Here is a 19,839-nt window from a genome sequence, read left to right on the forward strand (position 1 = left end):
CAGATAATTAACCTCCAGTCATTTTTTGTGTTCATTGATTGTTTTCCTAATGCTGTATTTTATACAGTGGCCCTTATGGTAATTATTGATGACTCTCCTGTGAGAAGTCGATTTTAGAATGTTATATAAAGGTAATATGTAGATGTTTTGTTTTTGTTTAGAGTTTATTACCCAAAGTAATATTTTATGCCTTTTTCTTTGCTAGCTTTACAATGAAGAAGTTCTTGATCTATTTGATACAACACGTGATATCGATGCAAAAAATAAAAAATCAAATATCAAAATACATGAAGATTCAACTGGAGGAATTTATACAGTAGGAGTTACAACTCGAACTGTGAATGGAGAAGCAGAGGTGATAACTGAAAACAAGTTTATATATAACATATGCATCCCCAATATAAAAATATGGATTGTCTCTAGTTTGATGGACAAACTTGTTAAACCCTGACTCATTTATCAATCCTTCTCCTCCCGCCCCCCCCCCCCCCCCGTTCTTACTGTAGTCCAAGTTTAACCATTTTCAAACTATAGATGCAGGCAGGGGGTGGTGGTGCTGGTGGGTAGAAAATACTAAAGCTATTGTCCACGGCTTCTAACTTCTGATAAATATAATGACTAAAAATATAGGTCTTCCTTTCCATTAGTGACAGAACCTTCTGAAGCTTAAAACAGAGCTGAAAACTTTTGTTTCAGACACTGCACTCTTTTATGTCTGTAGATTGATACAAATAGGACCTGCACTTAAGTAAGGGTTTGTCTTCACTAACGGTGTAAGTCAACCTAAATTACGCTACTCCAGCTACGTGAATAACGTAGTAGAATCAAAGTAGCTTATGTTGACTTATCCCGGTGTCTTCACTGCGCTGCGTCAATGGAAGCTGCTGTCCGGTTGACGTACCTTACTCTTCCAGGGGAGCTGAAGTACCGGAGTCAACCAGAGAGCGCTCTGCCGTCGATTTAGCGGGTCTTCACTGGACCCGCTAAATCGACACCCGCTGCATCGATTTCAGCAGCGTCGATCTTCCTGGTAGTGAAGACAAGTCCTAAGGCCTGGTCTACACTGGGGGGAGAGGGGAGATCGATCTAAGTTACACAACTTCAGCTACGTGAATTAACGTAGCTGAAGTCAACGTACTCTCTCGGCGGTGGAGTACAGGAGTCGACGGGCGAGCGCTCGGGTCGATTTATTGCGCCTAGACTAGATGCGATAAATTGACCCCCCCGCTGGATCGATCGCTGCCCGCCCATCTGGTGGGTAGTGTAGACATACCCTAAGAAAGAACAGGAGCTGTGTTTAGCATAGCTTTATGATGGTAGTGTAATTCCAGCATGTATATGTGTACCCTAGGCCCTATGTATACTACTTTTCCCATGTTAGGAAAGCATTTTTAAAATGACTTTTAAAATAATTTTACTGCAATGGTTTTAAAATTCTGTCCCTAAATCTTGTTAGTGCCCGTCTTGGGAAATTGTGAGAAATTGTATTGTAGATAGTGCTCTAGTACACTACTGCTTTAAGTGATGGAGGGATATCTTCTTGTCTCTCGCTGAGGGATATAGCTGTAAAAAGCTCAGAAGAGTGTACCGAGAAGCCACAGTGAAACCACATAACTCTTCAGTCTGCTCATAAGAGTCCATGCAGTTTTCATTTAAAAGCAGCTGAAACATTAGTTGAGCAAGAAAACAAAAGTGCAGGCAGGTAAGTGTAGCAATTCTTGCTCTTTTTAAAAAAAAATAAAAAATGGAATATATACATTTTTGTCTCTCTTACAGATGATACAGTGTTTGAAGTTGGGTGCTTTATCTCGAACCACGGCCAGTACTCAGATGAATGTTCAAAGCTCACGTTCGCATGCCATCTTCACTATACACGTGTGTCAAACCAGAGTTTGTTCTGCAATTGACACTGTATGTATTACAGATGTACAGTACTTTGCTTTATTGACAACTTTTCCGAATGCGAATATCGATTTGTCAGACAACTGTTCTGTGTTTTGAATTACATTTAGTAAAAATATCTCACTCATCACCATGCCATTTGCTAGGCACTATGAATAATTTGATCTAATCTGTGCACATGTAACCAGCCCCATAGCTGGAGGCAATGGTAGACTTGTCAATTTCATATGTGTATCAGCCACTGTTGGGCTGTTTAGCTCTCTCTTCCCTTCCTGTGAGAGAGGCTTTCAGTTGCTATTAGGAGTGGGAGAGGGAGAGGAAGTTCTTCCTACGGCACCTCTTATTGGTTATTCTGCCAGGGAGGCAGATGGGCAACCAACCATAGGGCTCAAATTTGCTAGGAGGCTGGACCTTCTCGCTACACTACAAGGATGGGCTCCAGCCTCAGCCAGAATCATGTAATTGTAAAAAAAAAAAATAGCAAGAGTTGGCAGTACTTTGTAACACAGTGGTCTGGCCTGGGGCCAGCCAGCCCTGTTTTAGGTGGAGCCCCATTTAAGAACTGGTTGGGGCTGGTCATTCACAGAGTCCCAACCAAGGTGAACCCCCTGCCCCCATAGCATCCTGAAGCCATTTTCACAGGAGGAGAGGCGGGAGATAAAGAGCTTATCAGCTCAGAGCAGCTCTGCTCCCCTCCTGTGAGCAATGGGGGAAGGATGGTTCCTGTGCCCCTTGCCCCTCTTTTCTCCCTCCCTGCACCACCTGACCTGGGAATGGGCAGAGGGGGCTGAAGACCCCCTGGAGTTTTCCCCCACTCCTGGAATGGGGAGAGGGGGACCCCAGTACAGGCCCCCCCCCTGGCTGGGAGAAGGAGGTGAAGAACCACAGAAGGAGAAGAGTTGCAGTTGGGGCAGCTGAACTGATGGTGCGGCTGAACTGATAGGGGTGAGGGTTGGGGTGCTGAACTGATGGTGGGGCAGAATTGATTGGGTGAGGGTTGGGGTGCTGAACTGATGGGGGTGGGGACAGAATTAACTGCTGGACAGGGCCCAGGAAGATATGGGGGTGAGAGCTCCTGCAACAGGGTCCAAAATCATCTTACTCAATGAATTTGGAAGAGTGGTCAACACTAATTATCACACACAGGAGATGAGCAGAAAGAGTTCAAAAATCAAAAGACAAACAACCCCCCCCACCACCACCACCAATAGTCTTTAAAAAAAAATTCTCATGATTTTTTGTGGGCCTGAGTCATGATTTTTGATCTCTTGAGGTTGACAATACTAGTTACACATCCTCTTTTCTGGGGGGCTTTAGTAAGATGTTTTGAAGATGTGGTATATGACATTACTGGATCCTGAAACCCATACTGCAGCTGATTAAAAAGGCTCTCTTGTGTTTCTACAGTGCCTAGCACAATGGGTTCCTGATCCTAATGGGAGCCCCTGGACACAACTGGAATACAAATAAATAATCAGTTGGGGGCAGGGAAAGCCACAGTTCAGGTTTTAGGTTTTGCTTTTTTTCCAAAGACAGCAGCTTCTAGAGACCTGTTACTAGGGTAAAAGATTTACTCCGTTGGCAGACAGCACAGCAGGTGAAGCCTCTGCTGCCCAGGGAGGGTAGGCAGCTGGGTCTGCAGTGGATTGAAAGGGTTCTATACCCTCTACATTTACGCCCTCTGCACTTAGAGAAGTTCTTAAACCTATAGTTTATTTTCTAAGTTAGCAAGAATGAAAGGCTGTGTTAATATTTAAGGAGTGTGAGAGTGTGAGGTATAAATTAGCTATATAACTGTTACAGACTCAGAAGTAAGGCACTGCAACTCTTAAGAAAAATGATGCACAGTAATATTCTATTTTGAAACCTACAGAATCACCTGCTTAACTTCTAGTAAGTTTAAACCACAAAATATTGCAGTCAAAGACCACGGCTGAGGGGACTATTAATGGGATGCAAAAACTATCACATTCTGGTCATCCATTTTAAAACCAACCCATATTGGTAGTGATTGAAAATTTGTAATATTTTAACCAGTTTGCAGAATACACCTATATGAAATGAGTTGGTCTTAGTCCAGCTTCAGTGGACGTGTCCACAGCACAGATTGCCATGAAAACAGACACTAATTGGCTCCCTTGTTGGCAATCTTAGCAGAGGGTCCAAGGAGTAAATAAATAAGCATAGGGAAGAAACGATCTTCTCAACCCACAAGTGTTTCCTCTACAGTAGGATTGAGCCATATGGGCAGGGCAGAGTGAGGACTACTGTTAGATACAGCATAGGCAGCAGTACCTGTTTTGGGATGGATAAGACTTCAATCTCCAGGGTAAGCATCAGCAGCAAACACACAGTCTACTAAGGACCGTTGCACCAGCCAGAGTAACCACAGTTGATGGCATCACACCAGGCATGGTATAGTGAAATTCTCAAATCTGGCTCAGTCTTGTGAATCCACGAATCTCTGGGGTGGCCCTACATGTGGTGCCAGGTAAGGTCAGGACATGCACCTGTTTGCACATTGATAGAGAGTTTGTGCTGGGGAGCTTTTGTCATTCTGGTGACACTGCTGAAGAACATGCAATGGTGCTTTTGAATATAGCATGTGATTGAAGGAAAGCCAGATCTTGGGATTGTGACATTTCACACAAAGTCAAACCACTTTATGCTCAGAATTTGTCATTGACAGCGCATATGGAATGCCTCTTGCTGCTCCACTTCTGCCTGTAAGAAGGTCCAGGTTTCTGACTGGTATAGCTGTGCAGGCAGTATGCAGGTATTGGTAGATTCAGAACTTTGTCTCCGTGCAAAGCTATTTTTGCATTCATAAGCGAGACATAGGCTTCATGCAGGAGGTGGTGAGACCTGTTGGTCAAAGAACATCAGGTTGCTGCAACTGTTTGAACTTTGCTTGCAGCCCTAGGTAGATGAACTTGTCAACACTCTGCATGATACTTGACCCCACTGGTACTGGGGGCTCTTGTGGCCCATTTCTGAGGTTCTGGACCTTGGTCTTCTGCCATGAGATGTTAAATCCCATAGTGCAGGTGCTGTTTTGGAGACATTGGAGGGCAGGTCTGAAATTCTCTGACTTCCCTCAGGATAAGGACTACTAATTCTTTTCTTAAAAAATGCTTTGGGGTGGCCTAATGTCAATGAAAGAGAATGTTTTTGCTGCCATGCATGAGGATGTGGATTTGAGAGTGACTGACTGAAACCCTCCTATAGCATAAGCCACTAAAGACAAGGTGCCCGACAGATTTTATGCAGTTGGCCTGAAGAGATTAGGGTGTGCTGGTAGCATTTGTTACTACCTTGATGGAGATGTTGAATTTTTCCTTTCCTCTTTCTCCCTTCTCCTGCCCCTACTTCATCCCCGGTCTAAAATGTGGGTTCTGCTATAATAGTGGCAGCTGGGAAGAGGATCAGAAGAAAATAAGCATTTTCTACAATGAAGGTCTGGGATGATGCCCTAATGATAGCTGCGGATCAGGATTAGAAGTATAGAGTATTAAATCAGTGGATCTTTAGCTAACATTCACTGTGCTATTTTGGCAGATTGATGAACTAAGCAAATGTGTGTTACTTTAGAAAGTGACACACAATGCATTAACCAATACATTTTTTAACCAATTATTGGGGTGAGTCGGGAAGATCCAGGTTTATGATCAAACTTTATTGCCCGGCTGTCCAGCTTTTTTTGCATTTCTTAATACAATGTTTTTCTCTAGTAAGAAGCAGTTGGAGCTGTTTAGGCTGAACACTCATGTGTGGAACTTTATTTTGGTGCTTTATTTGTCTCAAGTTGGCTTTTTATGAAAAATATGTTCATGTGCGCAGCTAAACTTGAGGAGGATTTGGGAGTAGTTGCTCTGTTAAAAAGAGCTTAGTTTAATAAATTGAGGAGATAGAAGGGAACAACACTGTCCCTTGTCAAATAATTGCTATTTGAGCCTTGTTAATATGCAGTAAAGTGTTTTACATTTTTTCTTGTTGCAAAACTTTATGAATTCTTTTTGTTGCAGGACAATGTGACAGATAACAAGATAATTTCTGAATCTTCTCAGACGAATGAGTTTGAAACCCTTACTGCCAAGTTCCATTTTGTTGATCTGGCAGGATCTGAAAGATTAAAGCGTACAGGAGCTACTGGAGAGAGAGCAAAAGAAGGCATTTCTATCAACTGTGGACTAGTAAGATTAAAGACTTGTTTTGTTAGGCTGTTAACCTCTTTCCTTGTTTTTCGTTCTCTTCCATTGAGTAATCTCTGAAGTGGAAATGTTTAGTGACGCTCAGAACCAAGGACTTCAGTATGAGAACTAAGAAATGACAATTTATAGGAGTTCTAACTAGGTTCCCATACTTGTTAACAATTCCTGGGTTGCACTAGACTGTAACTGGAAAACTGTGGTATCAGTAATTCTCTCTGAAAATAACTTGGGCCCTGCAGAAAATATTTTTAGATAAAGTGTACCCTCTACTGATTTTAGAGGCAGTCACATTGTACTGTACTTACAGCAAACAAAAGCTATAAATAAAATGTGTTTTCTGTAGTAAAATTTTAAATAAAATTAAAAAAATATATAGTAGCTCGCTAGGCTTATAGTGATATTATGAAAATCAAAATATTTCTTTAAAAGGACACAATCAACTTGAAATATAATTCATTAAAACAAAAAATTTAAAGTAATATGTCTACTCCTGTCTATTTCGATGATTTTACAATTGAATTTTACTATTTAAAAAAAAAAAAAAATTCTCTCCCCTGTTGCTGTGTGAAAGACCCAGACAAACGGGAAATTGACAGACTTTAAGTGATTCCATGTCAAGCCTCTGATCCTTGCACTTGCTTGGAGCCCTGTTGGTTTATTAGGGCTCTGTGTGGGTATAAGGGTCTGCCTATGCAATTTTCTTTACAGGACTGGGTACCAAATTTGTTCATTTTACGGGTGAAAACATGCCTTCTAACAGCCAGACTGCATACGTAGCCTGTGATCAGAACAGAACTTTTTTCTTTCTGGCTCATGTATCACCAGTGATAAAGATTCTGCAACTGGAGCTTAGTTAACAATTTTATTAACATTGTGAGAGGCAGAAAAGAGTTCAGCTCAGTTTCCCATAATCGTACTGACTCTGCAGAGCTAGCAGGAGTTTTTGGTTTCTCTGGGTTTTTTGTTTTTTTTAAATCTTACATGCTTTAGTGACAAAAATATAACATGCATAAAATCTGATTGATAAGGTGCTGCTTTTATAAAGTCACCATAACTGCACTTAGAAAAAATATTTTAAACATTAAAATTTTAATTCACTGAACTACTTTTATAGCATTTTGTTGTAATTCATAGGTGGCAAATGACTTAAACAAATTCAAGCATATGGGAACACTATTGAAAGTAGCATTGAATCTGAGATTTTATAATTGTTGGCTCAATTAAGACATTTTACAAGAATATATTGGGAATTAGTTGCACAGAGTGCCACCTCGTGGTATATATTTAGAAGAACAAATATAGCTGAGATGCCATAGATGCAAAGACCTAAAAGAAAGTGGTTATTTTCCTTTAAAATTTAGACCTTGATACTGCAAATGCTTACACACATGAATAATCCCATTGAAGGAAATGGGATTGCACGTGTACATAGGTTTTTGCAGGATCCAGGCAATAGATTGTTTATAAATACCATGTAAACACTTGCAATAACAATGTAGTGTCTATGGTAATGGAAAAATCACAACTAAATAATTCTATACTAGCACCTCAATAAATCAGAAAATTCAGGATATTCTTTCTTTCATATCTGCAAAGGTGTTAAGTGCTCATTTTTGTGTCAGAATAATACTGATGCAAGATGTTTGGTTGTTTTTTCTTTTAATATAAAACCAAACTTAGTAAAATTAAATATAATAAGGAAGATACCTTCTATGAGAAATAGCTTATAAATGTAACAATCATCAAATTAAATGGCTGTTACAAAACAAAATAATGAATACTGCTACATGTGACCATCATTTTGGATTAATTAAGAGAGCATATGCTTGCCACATAACCTGCTTGTTCATAAAGACAGCAAATTGCAACGGTTATTTAATTTATTATTGCGAGCATGTAAATATACAATAGTGCATAACAAAATTATTGTACCTGGGTCAGTAACAAATATTTTTTTAAATAAGGTTACTTAAAATTGACAATAAGTTTGTTGTAAAATTTGTCATCTTTTTAGCTGGCACTTGGCAATGTAATAAGTGCACTGGGGGATAGAAGTAAGAAGGCAACTCATGTACCATACAGAGATTCAAAACTCACAAGACTACTTCAAGACTCTCTTGGGGGAAATAGGTATGAAAATTGGCTATTGTATACTACATTGTGATGAACCTGGTTTGACGGCTTTGGTAAAGGACTGCATAATTTTAAAGAATATTATCAGCTTACTATATCTGAGGCCTAAAATGTTTTGGTGGTTGTGTAAATTATTACAAAACTCAAGATGACTAGAAATTTGTAATTTAAATGAAAACTTTCCTTTACCCTTTCGGAAATAAAAAATACTTTTTGTATTGTGTTAGTGCATGAGAACTGGAAAGCAAGACATAGTATGAACAAAAGTGAAAATGACCACTATATTTTTCTTCTGAGTGAAATTAAAAAACCACTAACAGTATAAACATTGAAAGTTACAGTAGATTAATTTCATTTCCAATAGTCCAAGGTGATATTAGTAACATAGGGAAAAAATTTTAAGTTAGTTGACATTGTCCCTTTCAGTGGCATTGTGGTTATAATTTGCTGATGGCTAAATTGTTTGAAATCTTAGCTGCCAATTAAGAAGAGAATCCTTTTTAAACTATGTAATTTCATTGTTGCATCACGGCCTTATTAATTAGAATGTGGTTGGAAGTTGTAATCACTTTTTGCTTGAAGCAGAAAGTTTTTTTTACGTGGCTTATCTTACATGGGATATTCTGACCAGCCTTTGATGTGTTACAATATACAGTTAGTGTCACAAAGGAGGTGAGTTCATCAATATGAATAGAATTCTGAAACATTTTATTATTGTAACAATCTCAGCAGTGTTTTATAAAAAAAAAACCCAAGAGGATTTCATTATTTAGCTGCCATTTTAATTTTGCAATCCAATTTGCCTCCCCACAATATTTTTTGGCACTATTCTTCTTTATAATCCCTCACTCCTCCGTTCCCCCTATCCTTGCTGCTGCTAACATTTGTACGTTTGAAGTGGTTTTGCAAACTACTATTTGCCCATTTGCTGTGGGGTTGGGGTTTGTGTGTGTGTGTGAGATTTAATAGTTTGATAAAAGACCAATTGGTTTTTTTGTTAATATCAGTCGTCATTGTAAACAGAAGCTGAGTAGATTTTTGTGACTGAGCTGATATATTTTCATGAGTTTTCCAAGCTTGGTTTAAAGACTTAATTCTCTCTTGCTTATATTCCTCTAGTCAGATTCTTAGCCTCTAACATTAATCACAGTTAGTTACTGTGGAGATGACAGTGATACAAACAGAGGATTATGACTTCAGTGAGAAATAATACTCTGTACTTAACGTATTATAGCTCTTTTCATCTTCAAAGTCATCATAAAAATTAACCAGCTAATTAAGCAATAAGCATCCGGGCTCAGATGAACCCTGAAAAACAAACAAATGTTTCCATGCAAATGTCCATAATAATTTAAAATACATAGGCCCTACCACGGAGAAAGAGCTTCTGCAGCTGCTGGCTGATAAATCTCCTGTAATACACATCCATGTACACTACTTTCAACTCACTGGGGGAAATGCTTTCCAAAAGCAGCTGCATACGCCAGGTTAGACAGGAGATAATCACCTATGACTGCTTCTTCCTTTTGGGGTGGAGTCTGCCTTTCCCAATCCGATCATCAAATATTGTAGTCCATCTCCTGGGATTGGCCTCAGGATTTCTGAGCATATGCTCTCTCTGCCTCCTACACTGTCATCTTCCTTGGCCTTTATGCAGCTTGCATGACTCAGAATGCCACAGATATGTTTAATGATGTTATACTGAATTGAATCCTAAAGAAAAGAAGAAAACAAAACTAGTATATAACCATAATTGTCTCTAGATAAAACCAGTTAAAAATAGATATTGTGTTTGGTGCCACAGGTGAGGGTATTGTCTTTGAACCTAGATATACAACGCTAGAGTGTGTGTGATAACCCAGATAAAGGTTCTATCATATTGTTGTTAAAATCTTTAAAAACAGGTGCATGACACTGTTTTCATATGTCACCAATCCATTATGGCTGCGACTGAGTGATATCTTTACCAAACCTGGAATTGCCAAAAGATTTCACAGAGGATGGCTAACCACATTTTGAAATCCAGATTGTCCTTGCAGAAATCAAATTAATAGATTTTTTTTCCTCTTGCCTGTCCCATATCCTCATTATGATAGGAATCAGTACGTACTTATTTTCATTAGTTGTGTAGTTCACCTGTTAAAGTGGACAAGTCACTTCTATTAATTTTGTTTTAAATATCAGAGTTCTTTAACTTTGAAAAGCAGCTGTTGCTTGTGTGCAGAATCAATTCTTCATATAATTTTTCGGTACTGTAACATTCCATTGACTATATTCCATTGAATATATATTGTATATGTTGTGGACATATCACACATAATCTTTTATTACATCATAACAGTTGCTAGTAATAAGTCCATCTATGTTGTACTGCACCCCAAGGACCTTAGATGATGGTAATGCTGCTATTGTGTCCATGTGTACTGTTCTCACGATGCATAATCCTGGCCAAAGGTTGATGCTGGAACAGTTCTGAAGCAGTATTTAAATATTAATCTTTTGCCTGGATTATGCGTACAAAGGTACTGAGCACTTATGCTATTTTATTTGAAAAGCGTTTGCATTAGGCAGTATATGACATGAAAACTTGCTTAATTTTCATATTTTTAAATTTAAGGGAAAAGTAAAATGAAGGGAATAGAATGAATTTTGTTAAAATAGTTCATCATGAAAGTCCGATGGTAAAGCAGAGCTGAAGTCACCACTCAGTGTGTCAGAGGGAAGTGTAGTATTATTATGTCAAAGACCTTGATTGAGCCAAACTATTTAAACATGCTTAACTTGCAGCTCGATTAATCAGTTTCACACTATCATAAGACTGCTTGCATGCTTAAGTATTTTGCTGAATTGGTGCCTGAGTGCATGAAGGGAACCAAAGAAGAATTCCTAAGTTCTAGTCCGAGCTCTGACATTGAGGTCTTGGGCAAGCTATTTACCTTTTCCAGTTTAGTTTACCAAGCTATACAGTGGGGATAATAATGACGTGACCGACTATTAATGAGTTTTTCTTTGTAAAGTCTTTGAAGTTGTGAATAACTATATAAATGCTAAATAATTACCATTTATTTTACTTGTAGGATCTCAGATCAGTTATTGATCTAGCACAGAGGTGGGCAAACTACGGCACGGGAGCCACATCCGGCCCTCCAGACGGTTTAATCCAGCCCTCAAGCTCCCGCTGGGAAGCGGGGTCTGGGGCTTGCCCCGCTCTGGCACTCCAGCCGGGGAGTGCGGTCAGGGTCTTGCCCCACTCTGCACGGCTCCCGGAAGCAGCGGCACGTCCCCACTCTGGCTCCTATGTGTAGGGGCAGCCAGGAGGCTCCGCACACTACCCTCACCCTAAGCACTGCCCCCGCAGCTCCCATTGTCCAGGAACCGCAGCCAATGGGAGCTATAGGGGCGGTGCCTGTGCACAGGGCAGCATGCAGAGCCGGAGGGGGGACATACCACTGTTTCTGGGAGCTGCTTGAGGTAAGCGCTGCCCGGAGCCTGCCCCTCTGGCCCCCTCCCATGCCCCAACCCTGAATCCCCCCCCCCCCCGACCTCCGAACCCCTCGGTCCCAGCCGGAGCACCCTCCTGCACCCCCAACTCCTCATCCCCAGCCCCACCCCAGAGCCTGCACCCCCAGCCGGAGCCCTCATGCCCTCCTGCACCCCAACCCCCAATTTTGAGAGTCTTCATGGCCCGCCATACAATTTCCATACACAGATGTGGCCCTTGGGCCAAAAAGTTTGCCCACCCCTGATCTAGCATCTTATATGGTAAAGTAAGATGATTTAAGAACAATATGGTAGCATTAACTCACAATTTCCATGCTTTTAATGGTGTAAGTCAGATTCTGAACATTTTAAAAGTTAGTTTAAAGTCAGTGCTTTTGTATCAATGTTTATTTCAGTTGATGTATTTGATGCCATGACACATGGGCTGTTTTGCATAATTTAAAAGAGTTTTTGTTTGGATTTATAAAGTTGATCTATGTCTGTAACTCACAGCCAAACAGTCATGATAGCATGTGTGAGCCCTTCAGACAGAGACTTCATGGAAACTTTGAACACACTAAAGTATGCCAATCGGGCACGAAACATCAAGAACAAGGTGATGGTTAATCAGGACAGGGCTAGTCAACAAATCAATGGTTTACGCAGTGAGATTGCACGACTTCAGATGGAACTTATGGAGTACAAAACAGTAAGTAAATTTATTAGGGTTTCTTTTATTTTAGAATATCACTAACAGAAAAATGAGTTGTAAAATATTAGCTACTTCTACTGCACAAAAGAAAAGAACGGAATAATACCTTTAGCTTATATAGCACGTGGTGACATCCCAAATTTTACCTTCAGATATGAATGCATGACTACCGTTGATGTCAATAGAAGTTGCATATCAGAAGGCAGAGTGTGATCTTATAACCTATACAGAAAACACTTTATTCACCAGTAAGCTGCGGGGGTAGATTACACAACAATTTAGGATGGCACATGAATAAGAGTGTCATTTTTTAGGAATGTTATTGTTGTGTTGGCTAAAGATTTAAAAACCTATCGTGGTTAAAACAATTTATATTGGTTGGAAATTTTGCATCTCAGTTGTAGAGATTCCTGTGCTGATTTGACTGGCAAGAAACCAGATCATGGGTTAAATGTTTTACACAGAGTTCTTGAAACCCCAGAGTAAATTCTGGACTCTGGTTTTTAAAACTACAGTGTAAGTTATACATATTTAATATTCATATTGTACTATGCCTACTTAATATTTTTTCAGCGACAAAATAGAAACATTTTGAGGGAACTGGGGTTATTTAGTCTGCAAAAGAGAAGATTGAGGGGGGATTTGATAGCAGCCTTCAACTACCTGAAGTGGGGTTCCAGAGAGGATGGAACTATGCTGTTCTCAGTGGTAGCAGATGACAGAACAAGAAGCAAGGTCTCAAGTTGCAGTGGGGGAGGTTTAGGTTGGATATTAGGAAAAACTTTTTCACTAGGAGGGTGGTGAAGCACTGGAATGGGTTACCTATGGAGGTGGTGGAATCTCTTTCCTTAGAGGCTTTTAAGGTCAGGCTTGACAAAGCCTTGGCTGGGATGATTTAGTTGGGAATTGGTCCTGCTTTGAGCAGGCGATTGGACTAGATGACCTCCTGAGGTCCCTTCCAACCCTCATATTCTATGATTCTGTGATTTCCAGCAAATGTACTACTATTACGTTTGTTTACCAAGCAGTCTCCTTCCTTGGTTATGGTTATGAGAAAATGTTTTTGTCTTAATAAGAAAAGGGATGGATTACTCATTCCCTCACCCATGCTAATACATGTTCCTGTGGATTATCACAGACTTAGAGAATTTTGTAGGAACCTGTTGTTAAAATAATGGCAGCACATAACTGTTTTGAGAAATATGCATATTACAGTAATCTTTGAAAGAATGATCGCTTCCACCTTGAAGTGTCTTTGGAAGTGTATGGAATTTTAAGTGGACTGCCTTTTCTGAGTTGAATGAATGTTTGGTTCAGATCAGTGTTAACTAGTAATAAATATGTTTTCTCTAGGGCAAAAGGATTATTGATGAAGAAGGTATCGAAAGCGTCAATGACATGTATCATGAAAATGCTATGCTGCAAACAGAGAATAACAACCTGCGTGTAAGAATTAAAGCAATGCAAGAGACTGTTGATGCACTAAGAGCCAGAATAACACAGCTTATGAGTGATCAAGCGAACCAGGTCCTTGCAAGAGCAGGTATTGTGTACTTTTTAAAATTGAAAACTGTCTAATACATTTATTAATGAGGCAGCTAAACTCTTGCTTTTCAGTTCTTGCAGGTTACTTAGGGCAGAAACTGCAAAACCTACTTCTGCAGGAAAAAGTCCCCTCTTAGCAGTCTTCATTGTATTACTTAGAAATTTTAGTAGTAGAAAAGTTGTTTAAGGCCCCAATTGACCAGACCACTTTAGTATGTGAGTAACTTTAAACATGTGAATGGTTCCAGTGGATGGGCATGTGTGCTTAGATGCTTTGCTTTAGATTGGGGCCTAGATACGGAATGGGTGGATGTTGTCGTGATTTCCTCACATCGTAGACTAAGTGATTGAAATTGCTTTATCTACTGCTCATTTTGCATGTTGCTTCAGAGCAATCTGAGGAGCTATGAACATATCCTACATTACTACATTTATGATGGATATATTATCAGCATTAACTAATATAGAAAATAAATAGAAAAAGTTAAGTTTAAATAATGTTGAACTTGTGACACAAACGAGGAAACTTACATTTCAGACTGGTAACTCATTGTAAACTCACATGTCAAAGATCCTGCCTACACTTGTGGTATCATTTTTAAAAAAATCCCATCAGTTCAGCTGAACCAGTGTTAGAACTTGTGGAAGGCCTAATGTAGATAAAGCTCCTGTGACAACACCCATTTTACCACTGTGCTAATTAAACTTGCTTTTCAGCGTACCAGACACTCATCTATACAAGGGTTCCTGCTGGTTCATCTGTACTGGTGTTAAAATTATGGGAATTGAGGGGGGGAGGGGTAGAGGAAATAGCCAGGCCATTCCTTAACCAAGGTGTTAGCTGTGCTACAAAACACCTCTGAAGTCCTCTATATGCGTGTCAGTAAAACTTCTGGGGGCAGCGGTGATCCAGCTGGGGCCAGTTTTATTTATAGTATAAACAGCCATAAAGTCTCATCTACACTGGCCTCATAGCTATCTTTTAAAGGCTTTGTGCATACCCAGTCCTATGAATCACTGTATTATATGGTTTATCTGACTGATGTGTATGTGACCAATTCCATGTTAAAACCTAGAGAAGCTTCAGTTTTCCCAGATATAAAATTGCAGCCAGCAGAGGGAGGTGAAAGCAGGTTTAGAAGCTGTTTTCCCCCTTGTGCCCAACAATGGGGTTGTGCAACTTGGGAAAGTCCACATTTGCCAAGCTATTGGGAATCAATGTGCATATCTGTTGTCTGTTGGTATCGACATCAACAGGAGTGGAGAAAAGAATGAAAATTAAACTGTCCAAATTAAATAACAAAATAAATACAATTAAAGGAAACAGTAAGTTCCTCTACATGGAAAATTTTAGGCCAAAATCCCAGTGGTTGTCATTTTAACCTCAATGTCTCAAGATTTTTGATGCCTAACCACTTTAATGTTACATCTTCAGAGAGAATGTCATTTGAGTTGCAAGACTGGTAGGTGTTCAGTGAGACACATTACTTACAGATAGACGGTACATTACTGTTAAGCTCCTCATTTCACCAGATCTTTTAATTTCCTTTTGAAGAAACACCCTTGGTTGCAGCATTCTCAGGTTATGGATGATATACAGTATATATTTTTTCACAAATGAGGAGAAAATTTAAAGTGGGAAACCCAAATCACAATGTACCTTTTTAAATAGCCCTATTCCACTGCATCCATACTAATTTAATGTGAATAAGTTATATTATGTCACTTTCTCTTTCTCTCTCTCTCTCTCTCTCTCTCTCAAAGGAGATGGGAATGAAGAAATCAGCAACATGATTCATAACTATATCAAGGAAATAGAAGATCTCAGGTACTTGTACAACATGCTGTGGTGTTTTGAGTCACATTTATGGGCGGGAAAAACCTTTCAGCATGTAGATGTTTCTAAATTGCTACTCATTATATCATTGGTGGGGCTGAAAACATTGGAAATAGCTTTATGGTTTAGCAGAACCTAGTAACTTTGTATAAGTATTGGTATTTGAGAAAATACTTAAAAACAAACAAACACCTTGATAACAGAAGTAGAATCTAAAATTATTATTGTACATGCCCTGTATTTTTAAAGGAAAATAAAGATTATTATGAATTTAACTGGTAACTTTTTTAGACTTAACCTCACTGTTCCTTAGAGGTTACCTTGCAAGTAGTGATCCAACCCAATTCCCATGTAGCATTAGTGAGCTGGTAGGGTCACAGTATGAAATGGTATGATCTCTGGAAATGTCAGAGTGGTTTTTCATAATACTTTATATGTGTTCTACAATGGCTTAGAATTTGTTTTTAAGTTTGAAGACAGTTTGGTTCAGGTGCTGTGAAACTACCGGTATACTCTTCATATATCCATAGTATTTCTAACTGCATGATATCTTAGTGGTTTTTTTAATGGTTTTGTTTTCTTTTGTTGTTAGAGCAAAATTATTAGAAAGTGAAGCAGTTAATGAAAATCTTCGACGCAGTCTGTCAAGAGCTTCAACAAGACCATCATATTTTGGAGGCCCTTCAGCATTTTCTGCTTCTGTGCTTTCTTCAGAAAAAGAGACTTTGGAAATTCTTGATATAGCTAAGAAAGATTTAGAAAAACTGAAAAAAAAAGAAAAGAAGAAGAAAAAGAGGTAGCATTTAAAATCCATATTTTTAATGTTTTAAATCCTTTTTATGCAAAGGGGTGTATTTTAACCAGTGAGCCTTAAAAATGTATTGCGATCCTTGCACAGGATAGGGCTGTAAGCTGCTTATACTGCAAACACTTAAGCACGTACTTAACGTTCTGCATGTGTGTTTCCACTGACTTCCTTTCTGTAAAATTAAGCACATAGTATTTGCAGAATCAGGGCCTCAGTCCTAGTGCATGTTTTTATCATTTGAAACTCGGAATAATTTTGAAACTATAGTAGTAAAAATTATATGTGTATTGTTGTCTTCACACAAGTCTGAGATTTCAGTGAGAGAAAATAACTATTTTGTGTACTCTGTTGAAACATGGAAGTAGCTTGCTCGATATACTGAACAGCTGTTGGGAATTCCATTAGTAGTTCTTGAATGGCTTCTTTTGCTTGTACGTCTTCAGCTTCTATCCCTGTTTTTATTCAAGACTTCCTACTTCACTGCAATACCATGCTTCATTATTTTCTTTTATTCAATTTCTAACTCATTGAAATGCGCATAGACATTGATACCTGTTCAGACAGCAAGGATCCATTCATTGATACATTGATTCCTCTAAATATCAAATAGTTCTCTTTTCTCTGAAATCTTCCTGTGCTTTTAATTCATTATGTCATTTTTATTGGCTGTTGAAACTTACACAAATAAGTAATCAAGAATTTTCACAACTTTTTAAAAAATCTGCTACAAATATGAAATATTGATAGTTCTGTATAAGGAAGATCTATTGGATTGAGTCCCATATTTATAAAAGTCAAAACCACAAGAGGTGACTGACAAAGATACTGACTGTTAGTTGTAGAAATTTACCCTTTCTCGTGGTCACTAGGTTCCTTTGTGCCTACGTCTGCAGGGAAGTTTCAAATTTTTTTTTTTTTTTTTTTTTTGACACACACTTTATCTCACCTCTTAGTCAGATGTCTTTTTATGGATCCTGGAAGGTGCTGAGCATTGTAGTCCCAATCCAGCAAAACACTTTGGTAGGTTTAAATTTAAGCATATGTGCTGAGATTTACTCTTGTTTTAAAGTTAAAGAACTATGTAAGTGTTTTGCTAAACTAGAGCCCAAGTGCTCAGCACTTCGCAAGGTCAAGCCCATAGAAGGAACTGGTCACTTGAAGGTTTCAAGGAATCTCTACCCCATGTACAGAATTACACAAAAGGGTATGTACTTTATTTATTTATTTTTTCCTTTTTCTGAAGTCTCTGGTATTGGCCATAGCGGCAGCAGGAGACTGAACTCCAGAATTGGCAAATGCTGTGAGCCAGATCCTTGGCTGGTGTAAATCTGCTTAGGCTGGTTATCAGGGCATGTGGTCCTATGTGTTTTACACGTGTATAACATGTAAATCATGTTCTTGTTTAATTCCTAAGCAATAGAATGATTGTTGTAGTCTGCTCAGATGGGGAGGCTCAGAAAACGCTGCATCTGGGTTCACTTTTGTATCCTTGCAGTTATTGAATGGGATCATGGTCTATTAATACCTGTAGGGTTTGTATCACTCTTGGACTGGCTGGAGGGTCTGAGCGTGCAGTGAGCCGCTGCCTGAGTCTCCTCCCTGAGTCAGGAGGGGCATGTGTACCATTTGAACAAATTATTGAATGGAATCGTGGTTTATTAATACCTGTAGGATTTGTATCGCTATCTATATAATTTGTGGCTGATACTCCTTGGAATAATCTATGTAAAGTATACAGCTATATAAATTGCTGTTGTGTGTATAGTTAAAAAACATACAGGAAAAACCCCTTGAATGGTGAGAAATGTTAGGGTTTGGGGGATCATACAGGTATGGTGTGATATTGTTAACTATGGATTCCTCCCATCTACTTAATGAACTGCACAATGGGCATTTGTGGTAGAGGGTTCTCTACATTTGTTCCACTGAAATGTCAGTAGTTGGCAATGGATTAGCTAATGAATTATAAATGGACAAATTGCCCTGAGGTTTGGGGATTCTTTCCTCTACTCCTGCCTCCTTCATGCATTTAGCTGCTCTAACTGTACTGTACCTTGTTATGGATTTCATTCTTTTTAAGTTGCCTGACTAGCATAGCCCTTGTACGTGCATAGTGTTCTGAAGATTTGATTTGTGCTGTTCCACGTCACCCAGTGGCACCCACAGCCATACGTACCGTACTCACAGTATGTACCATTGGCTCTCAGTGGAGACCCAGCAGATGCCACCCCCCTCTGGGCCAAGCCTGGGACAGCAGCATGGGCGGCCCCATAGCTGGGGAATTGACACCCATGGTGAGGTGTTGGGCTGGGGCACCCAGATCCCCCACCCAATGGAGGAGCTAGGGGCTCAGGGAAGTGCCAGGGCCTCCTGTCCCAGCCCACAGAGCTGGGACTCTGGCAGGAGTTCCCCCATTCAGTGGAAATGCAGGCTCCCCAGACCAATACTTCCTGTGTAGCTGGCGGGGCACTCATGTTGCTGTCTCGGGCGTGGCCAGGAGGGAAGATGGCAGCTACTGGGTCTCTGTTCACAGCAGGACGGGGGGGCTGGCCCCCTCACTCCTCCTTTTGCACCCCTTCACTGCCTCCCCTATGGTCAGTGCTGCTTCCACCAGGGCAGTGGGGGAGCTCTCGGACTGGGTGAAGGGTCTGAGCGTGCACACTGACCGCAATGAGCCGCTGCCTGAGTCTCCTGCCTGAGTCAGGAGGGGCATATGGATCATTTGAACAAATCCTGGGGGTGCCCCGTGTCACCAATTTTTATACAGTACTATTCTAGTCACATAAGTCAGTGTGACTAGTGATGCATCATCTTAAATAGGTGTTTCTAAATCACTGTAAGGTAGCCTGAAAATCTGCTTGTATGCTGTCACGGAGTGGGGGGACGTCAGGTAGGGTTACCATACGTCCGTTTTTTCCCGGACATGTCTGGCTTTTTGGTAATCAAACCCCCGTCCGGGGGGAATTTCCAAAAAGCCGAACATGTCCGGGAAAAATACTCCCTGGCTTACCTTAGAGCGGGCGCCAGCGGCTGCTGTGCTCCCTGAACTCATGGGCTCTGTAAGAGCCAAGCTGCCCAAGCGCTACCGGCTTCGGGCAGCCCCCATGCCTCTGGACCCTGCGCCCCCGGCCGGGCACTTCCCCTCCGCTGGGTGCAGGGTCCAGAGGCATGGGGGCTGCCCGAAGCCGGTAGCGCTCGGGCAGCTCGGTGC

At 40.2% G+C, this 19,839-nt stretch overlaps 1 protein-coding gene across 1 annotated transcript in view; it reads left to right on the plus strand.

The window, feature by feature from the left end:
• Window positions 1-19,839, plus strand: part of KIF21A (kinesin family member 21A) — a 113,364-nt gene that overhangs the window by 21,000 nt on the left and 72,525 nt on the right. Inside the window, exons 4-11 of the mRNA XM_065423792.1 lie at window positions 206-355; window positions 1,777-1,911; window positions 5,928-6,095; window positions 8,128-8,243; window positions 12,240-12,435; window positions 13,792-13,981; window positions 15,748-15,811; window positions 16,413-16,616. Coding sequence (XP_065279864.1) covers window positions 206-355; window positions 1,777-1,911; window positions 5,928-6,095; window positions 8,128-8,243; window positions 12,240-12,435; window positions 13,792-13,981; window positions 15,748-15,811; window positions 16,413-16,616 — 1,223 coding nt within the window. The remainder of the gene's footprint in view (window positions 1-205; window positions 356-1,776; window positions 1,912-5,927; window positions 6,096-8,127; window positions 8,244-12,239; window positions 12,436-13,791; window positions 13,982-15,747; window positions 15,812-16,412; window positions 16,617-19,839) is intronic.

The sequence above is a fragment of the Emys orbicularis genome, chromosome 1 (genome assembly GCF_028017835.1).
Source record: "Emys orbicularis isolate rEmyOrb1 chromosome 1, rEmyOrb1.hap1, whole genome shotgun sequence".
Lineage (NCBI taxonomy): Eukaryota > Metazoa > Chordata > Testudines > Emydidae > Emys > Emys orbicularis.